General features: G+C 40.3%; 6 protein-coding genes across 9 annotated transcripts; 4 read left to right on the plus strand and 2 right to left on the minus strand.

Annotated features, from left to right (window-relative positions):
• Positions 1 to 234: 234 nt before the first annotated feature.
• On the plus strand, positions 235 to 1478 carry BDBG_17255 (uncharacterized protein; the record flags this gene model as incomplete). Its single annotated transcript, XM_031725019.1, has 2 exons — positions 235 to 522; positions 627 to 1478. The coding sequence occupies 2 exons, from the start codon at positions 235 to 237 to the stop codon at positions 1476 to 1478; spliced, it is 1140 nt and encodes a 379-aa protein (XP_031578915.1).
• Positions 1479 to 1601: 123 nt separating this feature from the next.
• On the plus strand, positions 1602 to 1978 carry BDBG_17256 (uncharacterized protein; the record flags this gene model as incomplete). Its single annotated transcript, XM_031725020.1, has 2 exons — positions 1602 to 1701; positions 1779 to 1978. 2 exons carry the CDS (start codon positions 1602 to 1604, stop codon positions 1976 to 1978), a joined length of 300 nt encoding a protein of 99 aa, XP_031578916.1.
• Positions 1979 to 3106: 1128 nt separating this feature from the next.
• Positions 3107 to 5842, plus strand: BDBG_05354. Of its 2 annotated transcripts, none has more exons than XM_002623800.2 (5): positions 3107 to 3740; positions 3873 to 3937; positions 4053 to 4352; positions 4627 to 4808; positions 4955 to 5842. In XM_002623800.2, exons 1-5 carry the CDS (start codon positions 3537 to 3539, stop codon positions 5548 to 5550), a joined length of 1347 nt encoding a protein of 448 aa, XP_002623846.1. In that variant the 5' UTR covers positions 3107 to 3536; the 3' UTR covers positions 5551 to 5842. The 2 variants fall into 2 exon arrangements, with proteins under 2 accessions (XP_002623846.1, XP_031578917.1); XM_031722105.1 differs by having other exon boundaries at positions 4021 to 4352; positions 4955 to 5834.
• A 141-nt stretch (positions 5843 to 5983) lies between these two features.
• On the plus strand, positions 5984 to 11111 carry BDBG_05355. Of its 3 annotated transcripts, none has more exons than XM_031722106.1 (5): positions 5984 to 6277; positions 6378 to 6638; positions 6747 to 6817; positions 6913 to 9770; positions 9866 to 11111. In XM_031722106.1, the coding sequence occupies exons 1-4, from the start codon at positions 6167 to 6169 to the stop codon at positions 7025 to 7027; spliced, it is 558 nt and encodes a 185-aa protein (XP_031578918.1). In that variant the 5' UTR covers positions 5984 to 6166; the 3' UTR covers positions 7028 to 9770; positions 9866 to 11111. The 3 variants fall into 3 exon arrangements, with proteins under 3 accessions (XP_031578918.1, XP_031578919.1, XP_002623847.1); XM_031722107.1 differs by having other exon boundaries at positions 6913 to 9492; positions 9602 to 11111; XM_002623801.2 differs by having other exon boundaries at positions 6913 to 11111.
• BDBG_05356 (uncharacterized protein) lies at positions 9095 to 11837 on the minus strand. Its single transcript, XM_002623802.2, has 2 exons — positions 10958 to 11837; positions 9095 to 10904 (listed from the first exon to the last, which is right to left on the minus strand). The coding sequence occupies exon 2, from the start codon at positions 10499 to 10501 to the stop codon at positions 9776 to 9778; it is 726 nt and encodes a 241-aa protein (XP_002623848.2). The 5' UTR covers positions 10502 to 10904; positions 10958 to 11837; the 3' UTR covers positions 9095 to 9775.
• A 15-nt stretch (positions 11838 to 11852) lies between these two features.
• On the minus strand, positions 11853 to 13910 carry BDBG_05357 (dual specificity phosphatase). Its single transcript, XM_002623803.2, has 4 exons — positions 13652 to 13910; positions 13286 to 13507; positions 12675 to 13022; positions 11853 to 12566 (listed from the first exon to the last, which is right to left on the minus strand). Exons 1-4 carry the CDS (start codon positions 13693 to 13695, stop codon positions 12077 to 12079), a joined length of 1104 nt encoding a protein of 367 aa, XP_002623849.1. The 5' UTR covers positions 13696 to 13910; the 3' UTR covers positions 11853 to 12076.
• Between the last annotated feature and the right edge of the window lie 8433 nt (positions 13911 to 22343).

Consider the following 22343-nt stretch of genomic DNA (forward strand, 5'->3'; position numbering starts at 1 on the left):
CTACAGGCTAGTTAGTCCAATATCCACTTCTATTCGGACTTGCGTTTCATGATATAAAAACCAAACCCCCCCCCTCTCTCTACTACGAGGGCATTTGATTCAACTTGTCTCCCCTCAACTCGACTCGACTCGACTGTCTTGACTCGACTCGAATCGACACTGGGATTTGCCATTTGCATTTGAGCAAATGCAAACCTTGGCCAGCCCTCCGCTCCAGATCCTTTTTTAAGGATCATGCTTTTTCCGTGCTCGCCATGGCTTCTGTCGCTGCCACTATTGCTGCTGGCGTGGACAGATGTCGTCTCTGCCTTCTTCCCGTACAACCCAGTTCCCAATGCCAATGCTAAGAGCAATGGGTTGTTGTTTCTCGCCGATCTACCCAAGCTAGACCTAAAAGGCCTGAGAGAGCGGTTCTACTCGTACAGTCCAAGTAGGAGCAAGAGCGAGGGGTCTCTTCTTCCTCTTCCGCTAAGAGATGTCAAAGAACCTGTCAAGCTGGATATTATCAAGGTTCGCGGAAATGTTAGTATTCTTCTTCACCATTTTAGCTTCATTTGATTTTTATTTTCTTTTTCTGTCTAGAGAGATATTGGTATTAACTATGAATTGGTGCTGGTAACAATTAGGTTCGTCGCCAAAATATTTTCAAGGTTTACCATGCGGATCCCACCCTTATGCCGAATAGTCTAGCTATCAGTAGTGACGGATATGACTATTCCTATTTCTCGATAATGTACTTCGGTTCCGAACGACAGCCCATGTGGATGCTGATGGACACTGGGGCAGCTAACACCTGGCTGATCAGCTCCAATTGCACCCTTGAACCCTGTAAGATTCATAACACCTTTGGTACCGAGGACTCCAAGTCCCTTTCGATCTCAGATATCCCCTTCGACGTTACATATGGGACGGGGAAAGTATCAGGGTTTCTAGTCAATGATTCTATCGCCTTTGCTGGATTCGATCTACCAAATGTGAGCTTTGGGTCCGTGTTGGATATGTCCAGGGAATTCATGAATTATCCCATGGACGGGATTCTAGGCCTAGGCCGGGGACCTGCTTATAAAGTCAAGGCGCCGACGGTAATGGAGGAACTAAAGATGGGTGGATTGCTGAAGAAAAACATCATCGGTATCAATCTTCAACGGCACGGCGATGGGGCACGGGATGGCCAGATTGTTTTCGGCGACGTCGACAAGTCTAAATTTGTCGGCGATATCTCATACACCAAAACTGTGCCCAACGTAGGGCACTGGGAAGTTCCGGTGGATGATATCTTTGTCGACGGCAAGCCGTTGAACTTCCAAGGCAAGAACGGCATCTTCGACACAGGCACCTCCTACATCCTTATCCCCTACGAAGACGCGAAACGCCTCCACGATGCAATCGGCACCGCCGTGAAAACCCCGAGTGGGACACATATTGGGACCTCCCTTGCTCGACAAAGACGAAGATCGAGCTGGTCGTATCCGGCGTGAAGTATCTTATGTCCCCCAAAGATTACGTTGGCGAAACACTCGAAAACGGCATGTGCCGCTCGAGGATCGTAGGCCACCAACCATTCGGGGATAATGAGTGGGTTGTAGGACTGCACGTTTCTTATGAATGTGTATACTGTTTTTGACTTTGACGAGAATCGGATTGGGTTTGCGATGCGGGCGGATAACGAAGGTTCTTCCGATCCTTCCTCCCCTAACCAAAGTACGTGTTTCTACTTCGCCCCGCTATCTAGTACACATGTTTCTTATATAATAACAAATGTTGTTTTTTACCTACAGAGCCACCCACAGCTTCAGGATCCCCGCGCGTCTCCCCCGTCGGACCTCCCAGCGAGGTTAACAGCGGAGGACCGAAACCCGCCGAATCCTCTCAGAAAAACCCTGATTCATCAGATGGAGTGAAAGGCTTAAGTATTTCGTCCACTGCTCCATTGCTATGGACGCTTGTTTTGTTATCGTCAACTTTGTCTCCTTGGTGAAATACCGTCTTTTTTTTATTTTTTATTTTTTTTTATTTTTTATTTTTATTTATTATTTATTTTTTTTTTAATTTCCGATAATAAAAGCATCACTCTGCCTCCTTGTTTCTATCATCTTTTCTTTTGTATTGTTTTCTTTCTTGCTCCCGATGGGAATACCGTGATGAGAAGGGGGAAGCAGAAGGAAGAGGGGAAGGAGTGAAACCAGCCACTCCCTCTCCCACAACTCGTTTTCGAACCGAGATATACTATACCAGTTGGGGTAATCCGCAATTAGCCCCTGCTTTCTGTTACATACCTCACCCCGTCTTCCACCGTTCAGCGCGCACTACGGAGCTATTAAATTCGTCTGCATTTTTTTAATTTCTGGTGTCTAGAGGCAAATTATCTATCGCCCCGTTTGTAGTCCATGTTTTATTTCAGATATGGAGACTTGGATGGCAATAGACCTACACGCACTCTCTATCATGCATATGCACACTCTGTGTCACTATATCTTCTCGGACCAGCTCATTATCAGTTCACATGTTTCAAATTTTTTCCTGTACATAGATTTACATAGATTTACATACATGGACATATTATATTATATTAGCTATATGGAAGGATTCTTGCGGTTCATTTATCTACCACCATCTGAAAAGAAACAGAGAAAAAAAGGGAAAAAGGAGAAAAGGAGAAAATGAAAATACAGAAGGAAGGAAAGAGAACATATTTTTCAAACAAAGGATACAGTCCTCATTTCTATTTTTATCTGCAGTCTCGGAGGCGTAGGCAGGCGTGTATTGCGGCGTGGCATATTACGATTTGAACCTAAATGGTTCCATTGTTCGAACGATGAATGCGTTAAGTACTCCGTCCGCGATTGTATTGCATTGTAAAAGAATTATCATCTCTTTAGATATATAGAGTATATGTGTGTTAGACCTGGAATTGACTATCTCAACCATTCCCTAATGTTAGAACTGTAAAACACCATATGGTTGGTTGGCTCTCAGCCTGATCCATGGTCTCCAAAAAGATGGTTAAGGGATTAAGCGCGCCTAGCGCGACCCAATGTTGGTTGTTTCTTGGCATGCAGGTTCCACTCATGTTATGTCATTCTCTCCCTTCCCCGGCCCAGACAAACCAACCTTGAAGCAAGCTTCTATCTTCATCGGTTTGCAGTGTAGCGTATTCGCTTTGTTTAATTGGATGTTCGTGCACGACCTCCGTATCCGTATATGAGTATAGCTCATAACCGGTAAATAACTCGAGGGTCAATCCTATTTCATTCATTCGTTCCAGGCGCCGCGCCGCGCAGTAGCACCGGGTGACAACGTCCTTTGAACCATGTTATCAAATACCACCACAGCGCACAGCCGCCTCTGCCTCTTACGACTGCGCACACACAACCACTCCCAGTTCCAAATTCCGGTTACATCAAAAATGCACACATCCCCTCTCCCAATTATCACTGCAGGGGGTGCCTGGAAAGCCAGCTGCTACTTCCATAACACCCCTAGCGGCAACAAAAACGACAACAACAGCAACGACAACGACCTCGTCATGCTTCACTATGGCACAGAAGCGACGGCTGCATCAGACGGCTGCTAATTGCACGTTCCGTCCAGTGTGGACTGAGCGGCGCGTGAAGATGCCGTGGATTGAGGCGTTGAAGTTGGAGAGGGAGGGGGCGGGGAAGGGTGGAAGTGGGAGTGGGAGTGTGTCGCCCAAAGTGGATTTGAAGCCGAGGAAGATGGGGGATAGTTTTTATCGGACTGTGAGTGGTTTTCTCTGTTTATTTTGATATGTCTTTTTGCTTCGGTTCGGTCTAGTTTTGGATACGGGATTGGGATTGAGGAATTGTTTATTTATTTATTTTTATTACTTATTTTAATTTATTTCTGCTTAGGTGCTACCTCTCGCCCAGGACCCATGGCTGTTAGATACATATCTAAATTCCTCAGGGCATATCCGGTAAGCCCCCTCTTCTTTCTCATCGTCCTTTCCCAATGAAAAAAAGGGGAAAGTATCCTAGTCCATCTTACAAACCTCCAAAGCACCACCTCTAACGAACCTAACACCCGCCCAGCCTGGGCGCCCTGCTCATGGACCTAGACGCTCTCGCCGGCGTCGTCGCATACGGCCACACTGGCGACGCAGTCATGACTGTCACCGCCGCCGTGGACCGCATCACCATCGAGCGCCCACTCAAAGAGATTTGCGATCTGGAGCTCAGTGGACAAGTCACATACGCCACGGGCCGCTCAAGTATGGAGATTTCGCTGCGGGTTGCGAAGGCGCCGGCTGTGCCAAGCCAGGCGGTTAAGAAGGAGGATGTGCTTATTACGTGTGCGTTTACGATGGTTTCGTTGGATCCGGCGACGAAGAGGTTGGTGATTTTTTCTTTTTTCTTTCTGCCTTTTTTGAAGTTTTTTTATTTTTTTGGATTGGGAGGGAAGCTTGTTTCTGGTTCTACCCTCACTCACTCACTCTATGCTTTGTACCTCCACAAGCGTATGTTTGCGCTTTGCGTTCGAGTATGTATTGTTTTGCCCGCGTGTGGGAAAAACGCTCGTATCATTTTATTTTCATTTTTTGTTCTAAAAAATTTTCATATTTCAGGGGCTGACTTACTCTCATTCTCGCTTTCATATGGTATAAAGGCCGGTAGCTGTTGCACCACTCCTTGTGGAGACGGAGGAAGAAAGGAGGCTTTTCGAGCTTGGGGAGAAAAATTACAAAGCGAAAAAACAGCTGAGGACGAGGAGTTTACTTCAGCAAACACCGAACGATGAGGAGAGTGATCTTATTCATGCTATGTGGACAAAGGAGATGGCGTATCTAAGTAGGTTTTCACATCTCAGGCAATTACTTCTAGGGCGAAAGAGGGGAAATTTCTCAAGATAAATAACGAAAGGAGAGCAAAAAACAGATACATGTCATGTACGAGGTCACTAGTTTAAACAAATCTCTAACTCCTGATACCAACAGACCCGCAAAATCCTCTCACCCGCCCTAAAAATCTCATGCACATGAAAGATTCAATCCTCAAATCAGCCCAGATCATGCAACCGCAGTACCGCAACAGGCACAACTTCATGATCTTCGGCGGCTACCTGCTGAAGCAAACATTCGAACTCGCCTTCTGCTGTGCCGCCTCATTTTCTAACTCAAGACCAACTTTCCTGTCCCTCGACCCCAGCACCTTCGACAATCCCGTCCCCGTCGGCTCCGTCTTGTATCTTAAAGCGACTGTTTCGTACACCGAGTCCCAAATCACCGCCACGAACGCTGACGCGGGTCCCAATGACAATAACAGCAGCAGCCGGGGCAGCAAATTCACAAAAGTCCAAGTTCGCATTGACTCAAAGGTGCGCGATGCCGAGCACACGACGAAGAAACCAACTGGCGTGTTCCATTACACGTTCCTGGTCGAGAAGGACGTGCAGGTCATGCCGCAGTCGTATAACGACTTTATGATTTGGGTTGATGCGAAGAGGCGGGCGCAGAATACGAATAAGAGTCTGCTGTCGGGGATTATGGAGAAAGACTCGTTTGATGGAATTCAGGAGGGGTTGATAGCGTGAGCTAGGATTGTTGAGATACTTTAATATATTTTGGCTTGTTCTTCTTCTCTATCTGGATAAGACTATTTTTGTGTTGATATTTTTTGATACATGTTCTTTTGATATGTTCATTTTATACTCTCTCTCTCTCTCTTTTATTTTATTTATTTTTTTGAAACCCTGTTTCCATCTACAGATAGTTTGCAATCTCTATAGATACACTAAATATATATATATAGCTACATATATTTGGGCCCTTCGACGGGAAGGAGAGAGACCATTTAGTTTTATTTATTATTAAAAATATCCCTGAGATCTCAATTTGCAAAGTCCAATTGTAGATACCGAGTACCAGGTAATGCTACCTGGCATCCCGCTTTAGACGGGGCTGTGAACTTCCTTGCTCGAGCTCTCTGTAACGTACGTTATCGGCTAGTTTCCGGGGGTCACATGGCTTGGCGGGTAAAAGCTCTGGTATCTCCACATTCAACAACTCGACCATCACACCTACAAAACAAACGGACAGCAGCTATGCATCAGAGAACATCTCTTATATGGAGTAATTATTATCACTGTGCTAAACTCACTCGATGCGACATATCTTATTCATTAGTTTACTTTTAGCAGAGCACCGGGTATGACGCTCCCTAACGTTTGGCACCATCGCAAGGTGGCCGAAACAGCAGCACAATCATGCGATATATGCTATAAACCATCCTCTAGCGTATTGGTTACTCCGGATAAACAGGTGAGCATTGCAACCAGCAATGATAATGTATTGATGGACGAGTCTGGCTGTGCTAAAATTCCGACCTCCTCTCGCTATCGCTGTTGGCGCTGTGTTTTAGGATTACTTCTACGTCTGCCCTATCCATTTGAAGGACCGTGGGTTTTGTTCGCCCATTATAGACGAGGAGGAGGTTGCAGCGAAGAAGAGGAAAGAGGAAATGGACAAGGAGATTGAGAAAGTGAAGCAAGAGTACGAGGAAAAAATGAAACGGAAGAAGCCAAAGAGTAAGGACAAGAAGGATGGCGGTGATAAGAAGGACAAGAAGAAGGACGAAGCGGATGGAGAAGATGAGAAGGCGGAAAAGGAGAAGGATGAGAAGGTGAGCCCATGGCGGCCTGGACTTTTCTGCCTTGTTGGTTGCGCTATGGGGGAACTCCGTATATTTTCTCCCCGAGAATAATACGAAGACGTTTACTGAGCGGTGCAGATTAAATCTATCCAGAATAGCGGAACAGAGACACGCACAGACGATGGACCCCGCATTTTCTCTCTCCACAAGTATGCGTCCAGCTTTTTCATTCTGGCCCTTCGTCACCATTTTCCCCCTCTTCCCCCTTTTCACACCATGTTCGAAATCACTAACAGGTTTGAAGGAATTTCTACCGGATGCGTATTGACCGTATGCGCAACATGGAGATCGCGAGACGTAATCGTGAACGTCTGAAGAATCCCTCCTTGTTCCCTTCAGCCCCGAAAACGGATTTATGAAATAATTAGCCAGCACGTGCTCTGCAGTAACCGGATCCGCGGTTTCATCCCCTCCATTGAAGCGCGAAACAGGTGAAGCCACGTTCACGACAGTGCAGAATACGAGCAAACGCGCAGCTTTGTTTACGAACTACTCCGTAGTTATGCATTGAAAAGACCCTTTCCTATTTCGTCAGCTAAAATCCCCCCTACCGGGTTCTGTCAGCCCTTTTTTGTATTTAGTAGTTTCAAGCGACTGGCGTTCGCCTGTCGGCGCTAAAAGAGCAGTGGTAAAAAAGGAAGCTACTGTGACATGGGCGTGGACAGGGCCTAGCTACGGTAACAACGTCAAGGCACTTCACCCGGACACTGAACGGAATCAGTTCAATTCTTCAGGAGAGTCGAGCAAACGTCATACCAAGGGGCTAGCTTCACTCTCCGGCTAGGAAAACTATTTCGAAGGTCAATCATTATTGGATGAACATGGGGCTGGAAGGATCCTTACCCGTTCTTGGATGCTGAGTAACTGCATCTACACTACTGGGATGATCGATTGCTCTTGGAAGGGATTACCCAGCTCTTTGTCATGGTTCAGTTGGCACTGGGGTAAGCCCTAAATGGCAGCTCGGCTCCCTCAATCGAGTGATTTTCTTTGCAAGGGGCGGGGATGATTGGAACAAGGATGAGGTCGATCGTGGTACATGGAGCTAGAAAGGATATGTATCTCATTAACCGTCACAGCGTACCAAATACCTTACCGTAATCTCATCAGCCTCCCTGCTGTTACGATGGATAAATGACAGCTAGTCCCTCGGTAACGAACGCAAACTCTCGAGGGCAAAGGATGAAAGCCACCAGGTCGTCAAAGCCAAGCGAGACGTTCTTATTTACGGATTCAGGCCCTCAGAACTTCCCAGCTGGATCATGATAAGTTAAGACATAGGGCTTTGCCCACGTGCGCAGTACATATTTACATGCGCAACCTGCCCACAGCATAACCGGAACGTATAACAATGTGCCCTTGGAGAGCAAGCTCTAATCGAAAACGGTGCCCTCATCATATCCAATTTCTGCTTTAGGATAAATGACTATTCGAAAAGCTGGTCGCTTCCGGACGCTTACCGCTTACTTCATTCCATTCCGCGCGACATGACTTCAATTACACCCTCAAGGAAGCGGCGCTAAATGGTACCTTTATCGGATACGCGCACGCATCGTCCTAGGCAACGCTGACCCCACACACGTTTGTAAAGTAGTTGAACGATTCGCCCCACGGTTTCATGATCCTGAACACCGTAAACGAACGCGGAGCCGAATTACCACGCTGATTCGTTGCAGTTTGGTAGGGCAAGCGTTAAGCATGATATCCCAGGCTGGTCTCAGTTAGCGGCGGCTATTCTTTGCTCCTTTTCACACCCAGGTTGCATTGCAGCAGTTGGTAGATCTCTCGGGTGGGGTTTGTTGAGAACGCCCTATTACATGATATATTACCCTCGTTACATCTAGGATATTGGAGCCCTGGTTAGTTTTGACGCTGGTGGTGATAAACGTTTGGTATGGAAGATATTTTGAAATACTTATACTTTACATGACATGCTTAACATGCTACCCGGCGTATTATTATGACCTGGATCTGACGTATTGTACCCCTTTTTCCAGCCTTACTAGTTACCTATTTTCTGACAGTACGAGTTCCCGTTGTTCTGGGCTTCCTCCGTGTTCAGCTCGGCTACATAAAGCACTTCCAAGGCACTCCAGGGCCAGACACAACGCTTTTCTTTCTATTTACCAATCCGCCAGCACCGTAAGTTAGATCTCAGAAAAGCGTGAGAGAGCCATTATTTGTTTGGTCTTCGCGTCAAAGCAAGGCCCGGCCCGCCCGGGTTATGCGATTTACTTCTGTGGCATTTGTCCGAATCGCCGTGGCGGGAGTTCGCCCGAGTAAATCCGTAGTTTCGTCAGTGTGACATGATGGCCTTGTTTTGTTGCTTTTCAGGCCCGCCAGTCTAGTCTGCTGTAACTTCGTTCCGTTCGGCTTTCTCACAAAAGGAAAAAAAAAAAAAAAAAAAAAAAAAAAAAAAAAAAAAACCAGGCATAATCTCACCCGCATTATATCAATATTCCCGAGCCTGGTTGCGGACGGTGGAACGTTGAATCCTCTGAAAATTGCAAGGATGTTAATTCAGACAATAATCACTCGGTAGAGAGTTTACGATTTTTACTCCGCTTGTACGGCTATTGTTTACCATGTCACGACCTATGATATGTCTCTGTTCCTTCTCCTTTGCTCTCCGTTTCGTTCCTGGTTTTCCTTTCCTACGTGTTTGACCAAGCTTATTTCTTAGAAGCCCTGCCGGAGTATTCTACAAAACGGGATCGGAGACGAGGAAAGAGGACAGTCCACGGAGGAGCCGAAAATAAGCAGCAAAGTCGACAGGAGAAACAAAAGTGGATGATATAAAATTGAAAATATAGATTAATGTTGTGTGCGTGAACTCTAAGTAAAACGGCTGTCTAATTGGACGTACGTGGCTCCCTTTAGAAGGCTGACGCTGAACAACTGCTTCGGTGATGATGCATTCAAATCGTGTGCAGCAGATGTAAAAAAGGTAACCAGCAGCAAAGGACGTAATTTTTCGAAGTAATTGATCGATTTGTAATGGCAAGTCGCGTGCACAAGCAGAAGAAACGAGTGCTAGCCGGAAGATTCAACGCTCGAGCTCTTAAGAAACGCGTTGTCCTTTGGAGCCTGAGGCGCCGCAAAGTCAGTCAATTCTCTAAGTTTCCTTTCTTCTTCTTGAGATCAAGGACAGCTTGAACGGCCCTTGGGACGACCTGCTGATCATCCTCGCGCGCCAGCTTTGCCGCGGCCTCGTGAAGAGGCAACCAGTGAAGCTCAAAATCCTCCCATGCCTCCTGTGTGCCCACGACTGGCAGCTCCGTGGAATCAGCCGAAGCCAGGTACCAGAAAATAATCCGGTGTGGACCACTACCCCTGCGTTGCTGGACGGCTAGTGGCTCTTTATGGGCGTGTGAGACGTTGTAATCTGGTGCAAGGGTCACAAGGTTGTGGGGTAAGATACGGCATTTGTGGCCGGATTCTTCGAACGTCTCGCGGATCGCAGCGTCTTCGAGACTTTCGCCGACATTTTTGCGGCCCTTGGGGAGATGGTATTGCCGCCTTTTGCGACAGTAAAGGAGGAGCACCAGGTCCTTCGCGAGGTCGATGGAGACTGTTCCACAGCCGATGACGAACTCTTCAGAGAAATGTAGGGAGGTGAATTCGTCCGGCATATCCTTATTCTGCTTCCCTGTCGGGCGGAAGGAGTGTTGTTGGAAAATGGAATTCTCTTTTACAGGATAAGATGCAGTAGCTGGTCCCAAGGCTAGACGCATCCCTGTTGTTTTTGGGATGTGAGATGTAAGATGATCCGTTGCACAACATGCCTTAGCAAGAAATGAGGGTTTTGTGTTTTGCTTCACAAGTAGAACCATGGGCTATGACAGCATCAAGCACTTCCCCTCCGTGGCATCCTGCTACCTGATGATGGCGGCCGTTGGGGAGAATTCTCTAGGTTGAGGATGGAACACGTGCCGGTGCATATCTAGGTTAAAACAGGTTAGGCTAACATAGCTGGTAGCCCTGGTCTTTTCTTGGCGATAGGGCTGGCGTGTTTTCTGCAGGCAACGAACGGGCTGAAGTGGCGCATCTCGTTCGTATCAGGATCCAAGCAGAAAAAGGAACTGTTTTATGGCTCAGCGCGAAGGAATCGCCAGCTGCTGGTATTTCTGCTGCCACAGACTTAGATGGTTGGTTGAATGAAAAGGTGGCCCCAGATCTGATCTTATCTGCCATCTTCAACGGCAACTACTAATCCACCCGAATACCCAATTTAATCTGTAGTAAGGTTCAGTATCTGAAAGGTTAATTATGGCGATCGAAAAATTCACCTCTGGCTTGGATGTAATCCTGCACCTATCATCGTATTTCTGTCCCCTGTAGTTGGCATTTTTTAAAGGAATATCACTGCGTGGACTGTGTGTCTGAGAGGGAGGAAGCCGTAGGTCGACTAATCTCCACTCAGACCCGCTCAGTTGGATGATTTATATTTGCCGAACACTCCGTAAGCTCGCTCGCTATACAAGGAATTTAAATATTCTCTCAGGATGCGCTGGGAACTCTATTACTGCCATCAAGCTGGGTGGAACGAAATAGGGCTGAATGGTGTGCTGATATCATGGCTGTTGCGATATTGAGGCCTACCAAGGCGCAGTGGATCAGTGTTGTTCTTTAGCGGACGCCAGACATCATCACTCGAGAGCATCTCTCAAACGGCTTATGACAAGATACAACAAAACAGAAACGGGATGACTGCTGTAACTCGCTACACATTGCAATGACCGGTGCCTGAAATGACTGACGCGATTCTTGCTCGACCTTTGGAGGCATCAGCGAAATATCTTTTCCCGCAGCCTGCCCAAGCTTGTCTCGCTCAGACATGTATCAAGCGACAGCAAACCAGGGATGGTGTACAGCATAAGAATTCTTGGCGTTGTTTGTTCCTTTATGGAGTCCGTACCAGGGCCCACAGGTGTCATAGGCCTTCGTAGGGAACAAAAGATTGTTCGCTGCCAATGAAAGGCTTCCTAGCTTTTCGCTCGAGCACGGATCAGAAGATCCCTTGAAAGGCTGATCCTTGGAGCTGATCCTTCCAAGCCCATCCTGATAGTGCTTACGTCCTAGTATTGTAAGACAGCTTAGATCTGTAATCTGTCTCATAGAAACAAATAAGGTAAAGCAGAGAAACTGAAATTGAGATTGAAATTCAATTTGGAAAAAAAAAAATTGTGTTAAATCAGAAGTTGGCATTGGGAGATATCCGACAGTTGATGTATCAATCGTAAAGATATTCGCAAGCCGATCATCAAAGCTAGGCATATTGGGATGTATCAGTAGGTAATGTATTCCGCTTGTCATTTAACATTTCTAACCTGTCTTGTTAAACGCACGCCCCTTAGAAGAAGTGTTTGGTGCTTCCTTGTTGAAATTTTGAAAATTATGACAAATATTCATAGAAGGCCCCGGCCTCCGGCGGGATCAGCCGCGGTTGATGCTCCTCCTCCTACTCCCCCACCTGCTACCCCTCCAATCCTGGCCGGTACTCTGATTCCAGCTGAAGCGTCAATCGTCCCCCGCCGCACAACGCTGTCCACAACATCTACTCGCGCCCGCGCCAAGCCAATTGCAGGCACAACCCAGTTTCCGCAGCTACATTTCATGCCCTGCCATGCGAATTTTCCAATATTGGCGCCGCAGGCGGAATTAGGGCACGTGAGGCGTCCGGAAAGTGGTGCCTCAGGAGTATATTTGTATTCATCAGCTGAGTTGGCTGCTGGCGACGAACTGTCTTGTTCAGGGAAGAGAGAGGGCCGCATCCACGTTAGCGGATGTAAGAATATATGAGCACACGGTCCCTCGGGGATAGTATGACCTCGCGGTAATCGCTTGTCAGTTTGTGGTGTATGAGGGATTATGAAGGGAAGAGTTGCCAATTTGCGTCTGTGGGAATCATTAGTTAGCTAACCTCCGTTAAGTGGACAGGAATAGAAGAGAACATAGATAGGATCTCCAAGAGGAGGGGATCAACGGGGACAAAGAAGGTCTAACCGGCACTTGCGGCACTTTATTTCCGTAGATTCGTCGGTTTTATTTGAGGGCTCCGCGCACTCATCCTCGAATCTAACGAGCTCAATTTCAGGAGCACGGCCACATGCAACACTCTCTTCGAGCGCTCGCTCGTATACCCAGCGTTTATACAAGGGATGGTCAGTGACATTGTCTGGGCATCCCATTTTGTGATAGAGTTCCAATTGCTCTTGGAACCCGCCATTTGGTTCGCATAGTGGTCTTGACTGACGAATTAGTTCAAGAGCCGCCCAGGGCGTTAATGCACCAGGGTCCCGGTGAAGCAGAAATGCAATACAGACAGTTGCAGATCGGGATTTGCCCATCGCGCTGTTACGATTTTAATGTTAGCCGAGGTAACATTTGTTCGCGACAGGAAAGCAATGGATCCTATTCTTAGGGCTATAAAAAGAAACAGATTGAAATAGGAAGCATAGTGATGAAGTTTAGAAGGTTACATAAAATATATCTGTTTAGAGCGGGAATATAGGCTGTGTTCGCGAAGGGACCAGTTATTTTGGTTAAACCCAGCTGTGGGACAAGGACCCCTTGACGTGTTCATTTCAGCCCCAGACAATGGATAATTAGCTCACCAATGTACCAGCACCCCGCCACCGCTATCCAGGCCAGATTTGATAAAGGCATTCGTAGTGGGGAAATGCCGAAAGAGGTCTTCATCACTGACATCGTCCACAGGGATCTGTAAATGTTCAAAAGACTCAAAGCGCTCCTCGTCTGGATTTAACCGAAGTACAGAAACAATATGTGTGATATTTGCTTTCATGAGGGCACTTTTATTGCTCAGGCTCATAATCCTAGTAATTAGTCAGTAATCACATCGAATAAATAATGGAAAGAGGGATGTCGCGAAAAAAAAAGGGGCCAGCCAACCAAACAACCGTGGGTGCTTGGATATGGCCAGCGGAAGGGGTCAAAATGAGGGGTAAAAATGACTTTACCCGCTGATAAAGAGATTTTCATCTCTGATCCTGCTGAGTGCCATTTCAGCTCGCTCGTCGACTTGGGTGAGAAGGAAACCCGTTGGCAAGGGACGTAAATTAGCGCAGGCAGGAGGCAATAACGTGATCTCCTTTCATGCAAGATTTTTCGAAGTTGTTGCAGTTGTTCAACTTTTTAAATATTAATATTGCAGCATGGCTGCCACTGGCTCTCCGGCTATCAGAAAGGCCGGCACCAGATGCATGGGTTTGATACTCGGCTACTACGGCAGCCTATATTGACATTTGAGTCAAATGGGGATTTTTGAGTATTTTATACTAGTGTTACCATGTGTTGGTGATTACTACACCTACTGTTGGTGAATACTACACCTACCCTAGTCACGTGCCACCCCAACCTGTTGGTGATTACTTGTGGGATGGTTAATCCGTTGTATTCGTGTAGGAAGAGCTAGCTATATATATATTACATATGAGATCACGTGTAGGCGGAGCGGTCGCTACGGCAACGCCACTAGGGCGGATGCTACATTACTACAGCTACCCTAGTCACGTGCGACCCCAACCTATTCATTTAGTGTAACCGTGTAGATAGATTACACACACACAACATAACAATGTTATTCTTCAAGAGGTTATTGTAACATGGCGGAACCGAAGCGGTGGCTAGTCGGCGGTGTCATGTAGAGATAGTTGTTTGAGAAGCTGTATAAGTGAGCTTCACTATCTTGCTTAAATAGCAAGCTTGTAGGCTACAGAGTTATTATGAGAATATCACAGATATAGTACTTAGTATACTAAGAAGATTGTATGAGACACACAGTAACTCTTGTATATATTTCAGTAGAAGAAAAAATGAATCACTGACTTCTTTGATAAGAAGTCAGTATCTAGTTATTCTATATAGATAATGAGTGAATACTCTTCTCTTATTTTATAAGTAAGAATAGCTGAAGTAATATCTCAGCAGTGTCTCACTGTTAAGAAAAAGTAATCTGCTAATCTTATATAGAAGTGAGATTCTTATATTCATTAATCAGATCTTTCTATAATATATCTGAATAATATTATAGAGTGATTGAAAACTAGTTCAGATAAAATGAAATTATCTGTATAAAAGTAATAAGTTGTATGAAACTGTAGTAGAGTCTTAATATAATCAGAGATATAATAATACTCTTCTCTTTAAGAACATAGTTCTGATATTCTCAAGATTACTGAATTAGAAATTATCTTTATTATATAGTAATAGTTACTAACTGATTAATAGTGTATATACTGTATAAAGAAATAGATGAGTTTTTCTACTGACTGTATAGATCTTTCTTTTCTCATCTTTATTCAAACTGAATATATGATAAGTGAGTTTCTTATATATCAATTTGAAATGTGAAAAATATAGTTAATAAGTGATATACAGATCTCTTATTATATTCTGTTCTATATATAAAATTCTCTGTAAAAGTAGTGTATTTTAGAGACAAAGTTAACAGTAGTAATAGAATTTTTCAAAAAGATTTCTCTCTCTGTGAAATATTTTTCTTTCTCTCTCTTCAATTGTAATAGTGAGTGTATGAGAGTATCATTCTTAAAGAATAATAAAGAGCTTATTCTGATATTTTCTAGTAAGTAATAAACATCTTTATAATGCAGCTGTGGCCTTCATAACTGCTAAGAAAGTCAGATTGAAGATAAAGATAACAGTGTCAATGAGCTGCAGAAGTACTGCTCTTATTATTACATCTTCTTCTTCTTCTGCATCTCTTGCAGTTATAGTAGTAGTAGTCACATCTTGCAGTAAGATGTTATTTCTTCTGTTAGTCAGTTCATCTGCATCTGATCTGTTCTCTGTCTCTCTCATTACTATTGCAATACTGTCTCTTTCTTTAATTAACATAGTAATATATGATTCTGTGTGATTATTCAGAGAGAATTCTGAGAAGAGCTTGATTCTGAGAATAGCAGCTCTGAGAAGCTTAATCTATAGTTTCTCTTCTGTGATATATCTGAGCTCTGCTTAGAATACTGCTGAGTTGAGTCTGCAGAGTTCTGTGATTTCTTTATCTTCTCTCTGTAAGAAGACTTCAGTACAGTCTCTGACTAATACTATTACTTATCTGTACTGTACTAAGTAGCTGAAGAAGAGAAGAATTTTATGCATCTATGTCTTCTCTCATTCTTATTATTTTCATTGCATCTGTAACAATAACTTCTGTCTCTCTGTAAGTATTATCTCACAGAAAGATGTTATATCAGCTCTGATAAGAAGCTCAGATGCTCAAGCAGTACAGAGTGAGAGTCTCAGAGTGTTAAGTATTGATAGATTGTATCAAGACTGAGAAGATTCTTCTTACTTATCTGTAAAAGAAGATAAAAGTATGAATCTCTGAGATGAAAAAATATCTCAGAATAACTGATCTTAAGAAAGACTTAGTCAGCACTGTTATTGAAAATACTGCAGAGATTAATTATTGATTGAAGAGAATCTCACTTTAATTAAAGCAGATAACTGAGATACTTTATAAATTAATAAGTTAATACTTTAAGTATCTTTTATACTCTTCTATAGCATGTTTCTCTGCAGCACTGCAGTGCTAACTTCTTAACAGACAAAGATATCAGTGCTGAAGACTTTAACAGTGAAGAATAAGTTTGATAAGAGTGTGATTATTAATAAATAGACTCTGAGATTTCTCTCTTTTTACTTTTTCAGCAGGCTGCAGTCTCATTAGAATAGCAGCAGTCTGCAGATCAATAATATTAATCTTATTAGTTTTAAATATTCTTTTTCTCTAACTACTTCAGGAATTTTACACTTGTATAGTCTTATTAAACTTCTAAAAAATCCTTTGAGAGAAAATAGAAGAAGAGTGCTACAGAGCTTATAAGACACTGACTTATTATTATAAGATTATCTCTAAAAAACTCTTTGAGAAAAAATAAGAAATCTCAAGCAGTATTTCTTATTCAATATCTCTGATGTGTAACAGAGTGATCTCTACTAGCTATTTCATAGCTTACAATCTCTTTCTCAGCATTTTTCAAATACTTAAGTGATTCTCATAAATTCTCTGATAATAAATAATCTTCTTATTTCATAAGATATTAAAGCTTACTATAATATATTCACTTATTCAATATTTTCTTCACAAGATATTCAGTATCACTCTCAATCTTAATATCATTCAGTCAAGACAGCTTCATTCTGAGATATTACTTATAGAGCTTTAAATAGAAAATGTGAAAAATAGAATGAATTGATTTCAATTCTGTAAGTAATTTCAACTCATATATCTGCTTATTCATCACTCTTGTTACTGAGAAAGATTTTAGTCATTACTTACTGAGGTTCTTATACAGTCTCATTGTCTTGATATTCTTTGCTGAAAGTACTACTCAATTCTTTATCAAGAACTTCATTGAAAGATGTTTTCAATTATAGTATTTTATCTACTACTTTTGAGTGTGATGAATACTTTTCACTATCTTCTTATAAATTTTATTCAAAAGTTTCAATCTCACTTTTACTTCTGATACTGAGAAATACTCTATTCTCTGTATCTATTTAATATTCTGACTATCTATTCTTCTCTTTAAAACATTGTTCACAACATCACTGAGTAACAAAGAATTATATTTATAATAAGTATAGAAAGAAGATACTTTTAAGATTACATTCTTTATATTATTATATATAAATTTGATAGTTAGAAGATATTTAAGTCAATCATTCTGATAATATGAACAGAACACTCAAAGATACTATTTTAGTGTCTGATTTTAATATTCAGTCTGATCATCTGTCTGCAGATGAAATGCAGTACTGAGAAGACATTTTATTATAAGATGATAATAAAAAGCTGATCAGTACTTACTGATGAAGAGAGATTCTTAATCTGTTATTAATAATTTCAGAGCACTGTGATTATAAATGATAATATCTAAAAATAGATCAGTTAATTCAGAGACTTTAATCTTTTTATAAGTAGAAATATATCTAGTCATCTTTATGAAGTGATTAATAATGATTAAAATTAAGTCATATTCTTTGACTCTTGTTAACTTCAGTAGATTAACTATGAAATTCATTAATAGATTTTATCATAAGCTCTTTAAAACAGACAGTAACATCAACTCACTGTATTACTTATACTATGAGATCTTTATTCTTTGATAGATATCATAAGTCTTAATATACTCTTTGACATCTGTCTAAAGCTTGTTCTAAATATATTTACATTTTAGAAGCTTCTCAGTCTTCTCTAATCTGAAGTGTCTCACATAAGAATTATTATAATGAATTCTTAATAACTTCTGACACACTGCTCTGCTACAAGAGATAAAGACTGAATTATTCAGTAGTAGAAATCTACATTCTTCTAGTTATCAGTGACTTGATTTCTTAGTAGTATTATTCTGCTCAGAGTCTGTCTCTTCTAAGTTCAAATCAGATTCTTTCTTCTTCAACTTCTGAATTTAAGCTGCAGTAGAGATATCTCTCTTCTATAACTTATCAATGAATTTCAAAAGTAGTCAGATTGAAAGATTATAGACTGTTTTATTCTTTATCAATTCAATAATTGTAAGATATAATACAAGAAGCTCATAATCTTCAGTGTTAGTCTTCTGTAAGAATCTGAGTTTTCTTTCACCTTCTATACTGAGTTACACAGCTGTCTTACCAGTGCTGTTTCTGAGCTTCAGAGAATCTTAATTCTCTGTAATCAGCTTCTTCTACAGTGATGACAGAGATTCTTTTGTAGAATTCTTCTCTGCATTAATAATATTATAATCAGACTGTTTAAACAGTATATCAGTAGAGTTAAACTGATCTGAACAGTATCAGATATAGAAATTATACTCTGAAAGCAGCTTCACTCATCTGACTTAACATTCTGTCAAGCTCTTTATTATTAAGAAATAATATAGATTTATATAATCAGTGAGAACTTGCACTGAGTACTTACTATTCTGAAGATAATATTATCAGATCTTAAAGAATTCAATAATTACTAATATCTTCTGATTATAAGTATCATATCTTCTCTGCATGAGTGATAACTTCTTGAAGAAGAAGATCACTGATCTTCATTCACAGTGTCTTATAGACTCTGTGAAAAAGTCTTCTCTTACAGACAATTCATTATCTGTTTCTTCAGAGATAATTATTCTCTAATTCTTTCAATGTTGAAAGATCTTCAGTGTCAACTGTGAAAAGATTTCACAGATTCTATTTCTGAATACATCAGTCTCACACTGACTGAGTAAGTCAGAATTAAAGTGATTCAGTATTATAATATCTGTAAAAGCTTGTTTTAATTCTGTAAATATCTGTACAGTGTCTTGAGTGAGAATAAACAGTTCTGTTTTTCTGTCTTTTACACTTCTCTTTAACAGATCTGTAAGAGAAGTAGTAATCTATGAATATATATAGATGAATCATCTGTAAAAATTCACAAATTCTAGAAATATCTGCATCTCATGATATATTCATAGTATCAGTCAGTTCTCAATGACAGAGACCTGACTTCTATTCATTGAAATGCTGTTCATCTCAATAATATAATCTAAGAAATCAATCTTCTACATGTAGAATGAGCATTTTTCAGTGTTTGTATAGAGTTGATGCTGTCTCAAGTGACTTAATACTTCTTAAACATGAGTATTATATTCTTTCTCTGATTTTAAGAAGACTAGAATGTTATTCAGATATACTATGCAGAAGATATTGACAAGGCTCTGCAGTGTCTTATTTATATAGATCTAGAAGATAACTGAAGTATTATAAAGATTAAAAGATAAAACAAGATATTTAAAATTATCATACTTAATATAAAAAGTCATTTTCTAAATATCATCTTCATTAATTCTGATTCTATGATAGACATTCTATATATTAATCTTTAAGAACATCTTTGCTTCAGATAATCAATTAATCATCTCATTAATTAATAGTAATGAATAGTGATTCTTAACTATCATCTTATTAAGGTCTCTGTAGTCTATGCATAGATATAGTCTATTATTCTTCTTAAGTATAAAGAGTATAGACACTTCTGCTGAACTCTTTAATAAGTATATTCAGTTCTTTGATTGCACTTCTTTAAGATATTTATACAGAACATTCAATTTCTTTACAGACAAGTTATAAAGAGATCTGTACAGTATTATTATATCATCTTTAAGATAAATCTTATATCACATCTTAATATCAGAAAACTTCACTACTTCTCTATTTAAAAAGACATTCTTATAATCTGTAAAGAGATATTATACATATTCATCTTCAATGATAAATACTGCTACTAATCTTATAGTGAGAATGATAGCTTCTTCATCTATTCTTAAGTCTCAATTATCTATTATATAGTATATTGACTCTATCTTTTTCTCAAGATTCTTCTGATGAAACTCTTCAGATTTCTCTATTACTATCTCTTTATTAGTGAGACAGTACTGTCATATCTGAGTGACTTAGTTAATGAGAGAATTGTTTTCTCTCAATCACAGAAGACTCAGAATGATATTCTTATTTATAATATTAACTGTATAAAGAAGCAGACTGCTCTTTTTAAAGATTTCTTCTGAGTCTGTGATCACATACTTTGCTTAAATTATGTTAAAATAATGATATTTCATTTCATCAGTAAATTTCACATGATCTGACAGATCTATCTTCTTTTAACTCTTTATTAAAGAAAAGAAATAGAATATGAAGTTGATATCTGTTCTGAAGTTAAGTAGATATCTCACTGATATCTTCTTTTTCAGAGTATACATTGTGATTGTAACATAAACTCAGAGATATAAAAATTATCAATTCTTCATTTCTTTCTCTTCTTTATCTTTCATGAATACATTTATCAGAAGAGAAGTTGACTTTGAGAAGATATCTTCTCAGTTTCTTTTCTTCTTCAGCTTCTTATAATCACTGATATAGTAATTATCAGCTCTGCAGTTGAAATAGAGATCTTTATTAAATCTTTTTTAATATTTCTTTATAGTGAGTGAAGAATCAGAATACTTGAAATTCTTCTTTACTTTCTCTGCACTGAAGCTGTCACAGCATTATTTAGATTCTATTATTAATTACTTAGAAGAGATCTTACTAATCTTTTTCTCAGAGAATTAATTATTTAAATAGATTCAGAAAGTCAGATTGACAAGCTCAGTATAATTAATTAATGAACTCTGATATTATAATATTATTATTCACATCTTATGAGTCAGCTTTGTAAGATAAAGCTGTATTTTTAATTAATTCAAATCATTAGTTAATTTCTCTCAATATTCTTCAAATCTTGTATTGAAATTAGAAGAATTCTCATCATCTTATTAATATAATAAGTTGAATCACTGTGCTACTATAAAGCTGTGATTATAGTGATCTTTAATTTGATTTAGTAGAAAGTTCTTGAATTCTTCTTAAGTCATGATAGTATTAATATACTCAAGCTCTCTCTTCTTGATAACTTAAGTAGTTGCAGAGATATATTCAAGAAGGTTGACAGTGTATATTACTCATATCTTATAAGTATTATACTGACTCAGATAAAGATTGAATTTCTGTTCAAGAATATAGATAAAGCTGTGAAATTCAGACAAGATGTTTTTCTTATATCTCAGAGAATCTTCAATCTTAATCTCTCTATCTTCATAATAGATATAGATGTGTAGAGGCTGCAGCAGTGACAGAGCAGTTGAAGAGCTTATATTAAAATATACAGCAGGTTCAGAAATCTCAGATTTCTGCTGAGATAGAGATGTATACACTCTAGAAGATAATGTAGTATTTCTCTCAGAGAGTGAAATCAGGTCAGTTTCAGTGCAGATGTATGAGATCATATCAGTCTATTAAAGCTTAACTGATTCAAACTTATAATCAGATTGAGTGATTTAAATTATAATATGATAAAACTGAAGCAGTGACTAGTCAGCAGTATTATATAGAGAGAGTTGTTTAAGAAGCTGTATAAGTGAGCTTAACTATCTTAGTTAAATAGCAAGCTCATAGACTACAGAGTTATTATGAGAATATCACAGATGTGATACTTAGTATACTAAGAAGATTGTATGAGATACACAGTAACTCTTATATATATTTCAGTAGAAGAAAAAACAAATCACTCACTTCTTTAATGAGAAGCCAGTATCTAGCTATTCTATATAGATAATGAGTGAATACTCTTCTCTCATTTCATGAGTGAGAATAGCTGAAGTGATATCTCAGCAGTGTCTCACTGTCAAGGAAAAGTAATCTGCTGACCTTGTATAGAAGTGAGGTTCTCATATTCATCAATCAGATCTTTCTATGATATATCTGAATGATGTCATAGAGTGGTTGGAAACCGGTTCGGACAGAATGAAATCATCCGCATGGAAGTGATGGGCCGTGTGGAACCGCAGCGGGGCCTTGGCGCGGCCAGGGGCGTGACAGTTATAAAGCTCTTTACAAGTAATAAATAACTGCAATAACATGCTAAATTGACATCTTCACACATCATTACAAGTGTGCCTAGATGATTTATTAATTAATTAAACTTATAATAAATCTGAGATCAGGTGAAAAGTCTGACTTAATAAAGAATTATATATTAATATATAGAAGAAGAAATTCACAAACATCTGAAGTATAAGAAGAATTAAACATGAGCTTATTAACATCTATAATAAACTGAAAAGTGACTATCTC

This window comes from Blastomyces gilchristii, assembly GCF_000003855.2.
Source record: "Blastomyces gilchristii SLH14081 genomic scaffold supercont1.11, whole genome shotgun sequence".
Classification (NCBI taxonomy): Eukaryota; Fungi; Ascomycota; class Eurotiomycetes; order Onygenales; family Ajellomycetaceae; genus Blastomyces; species Blastomyces gilchristii.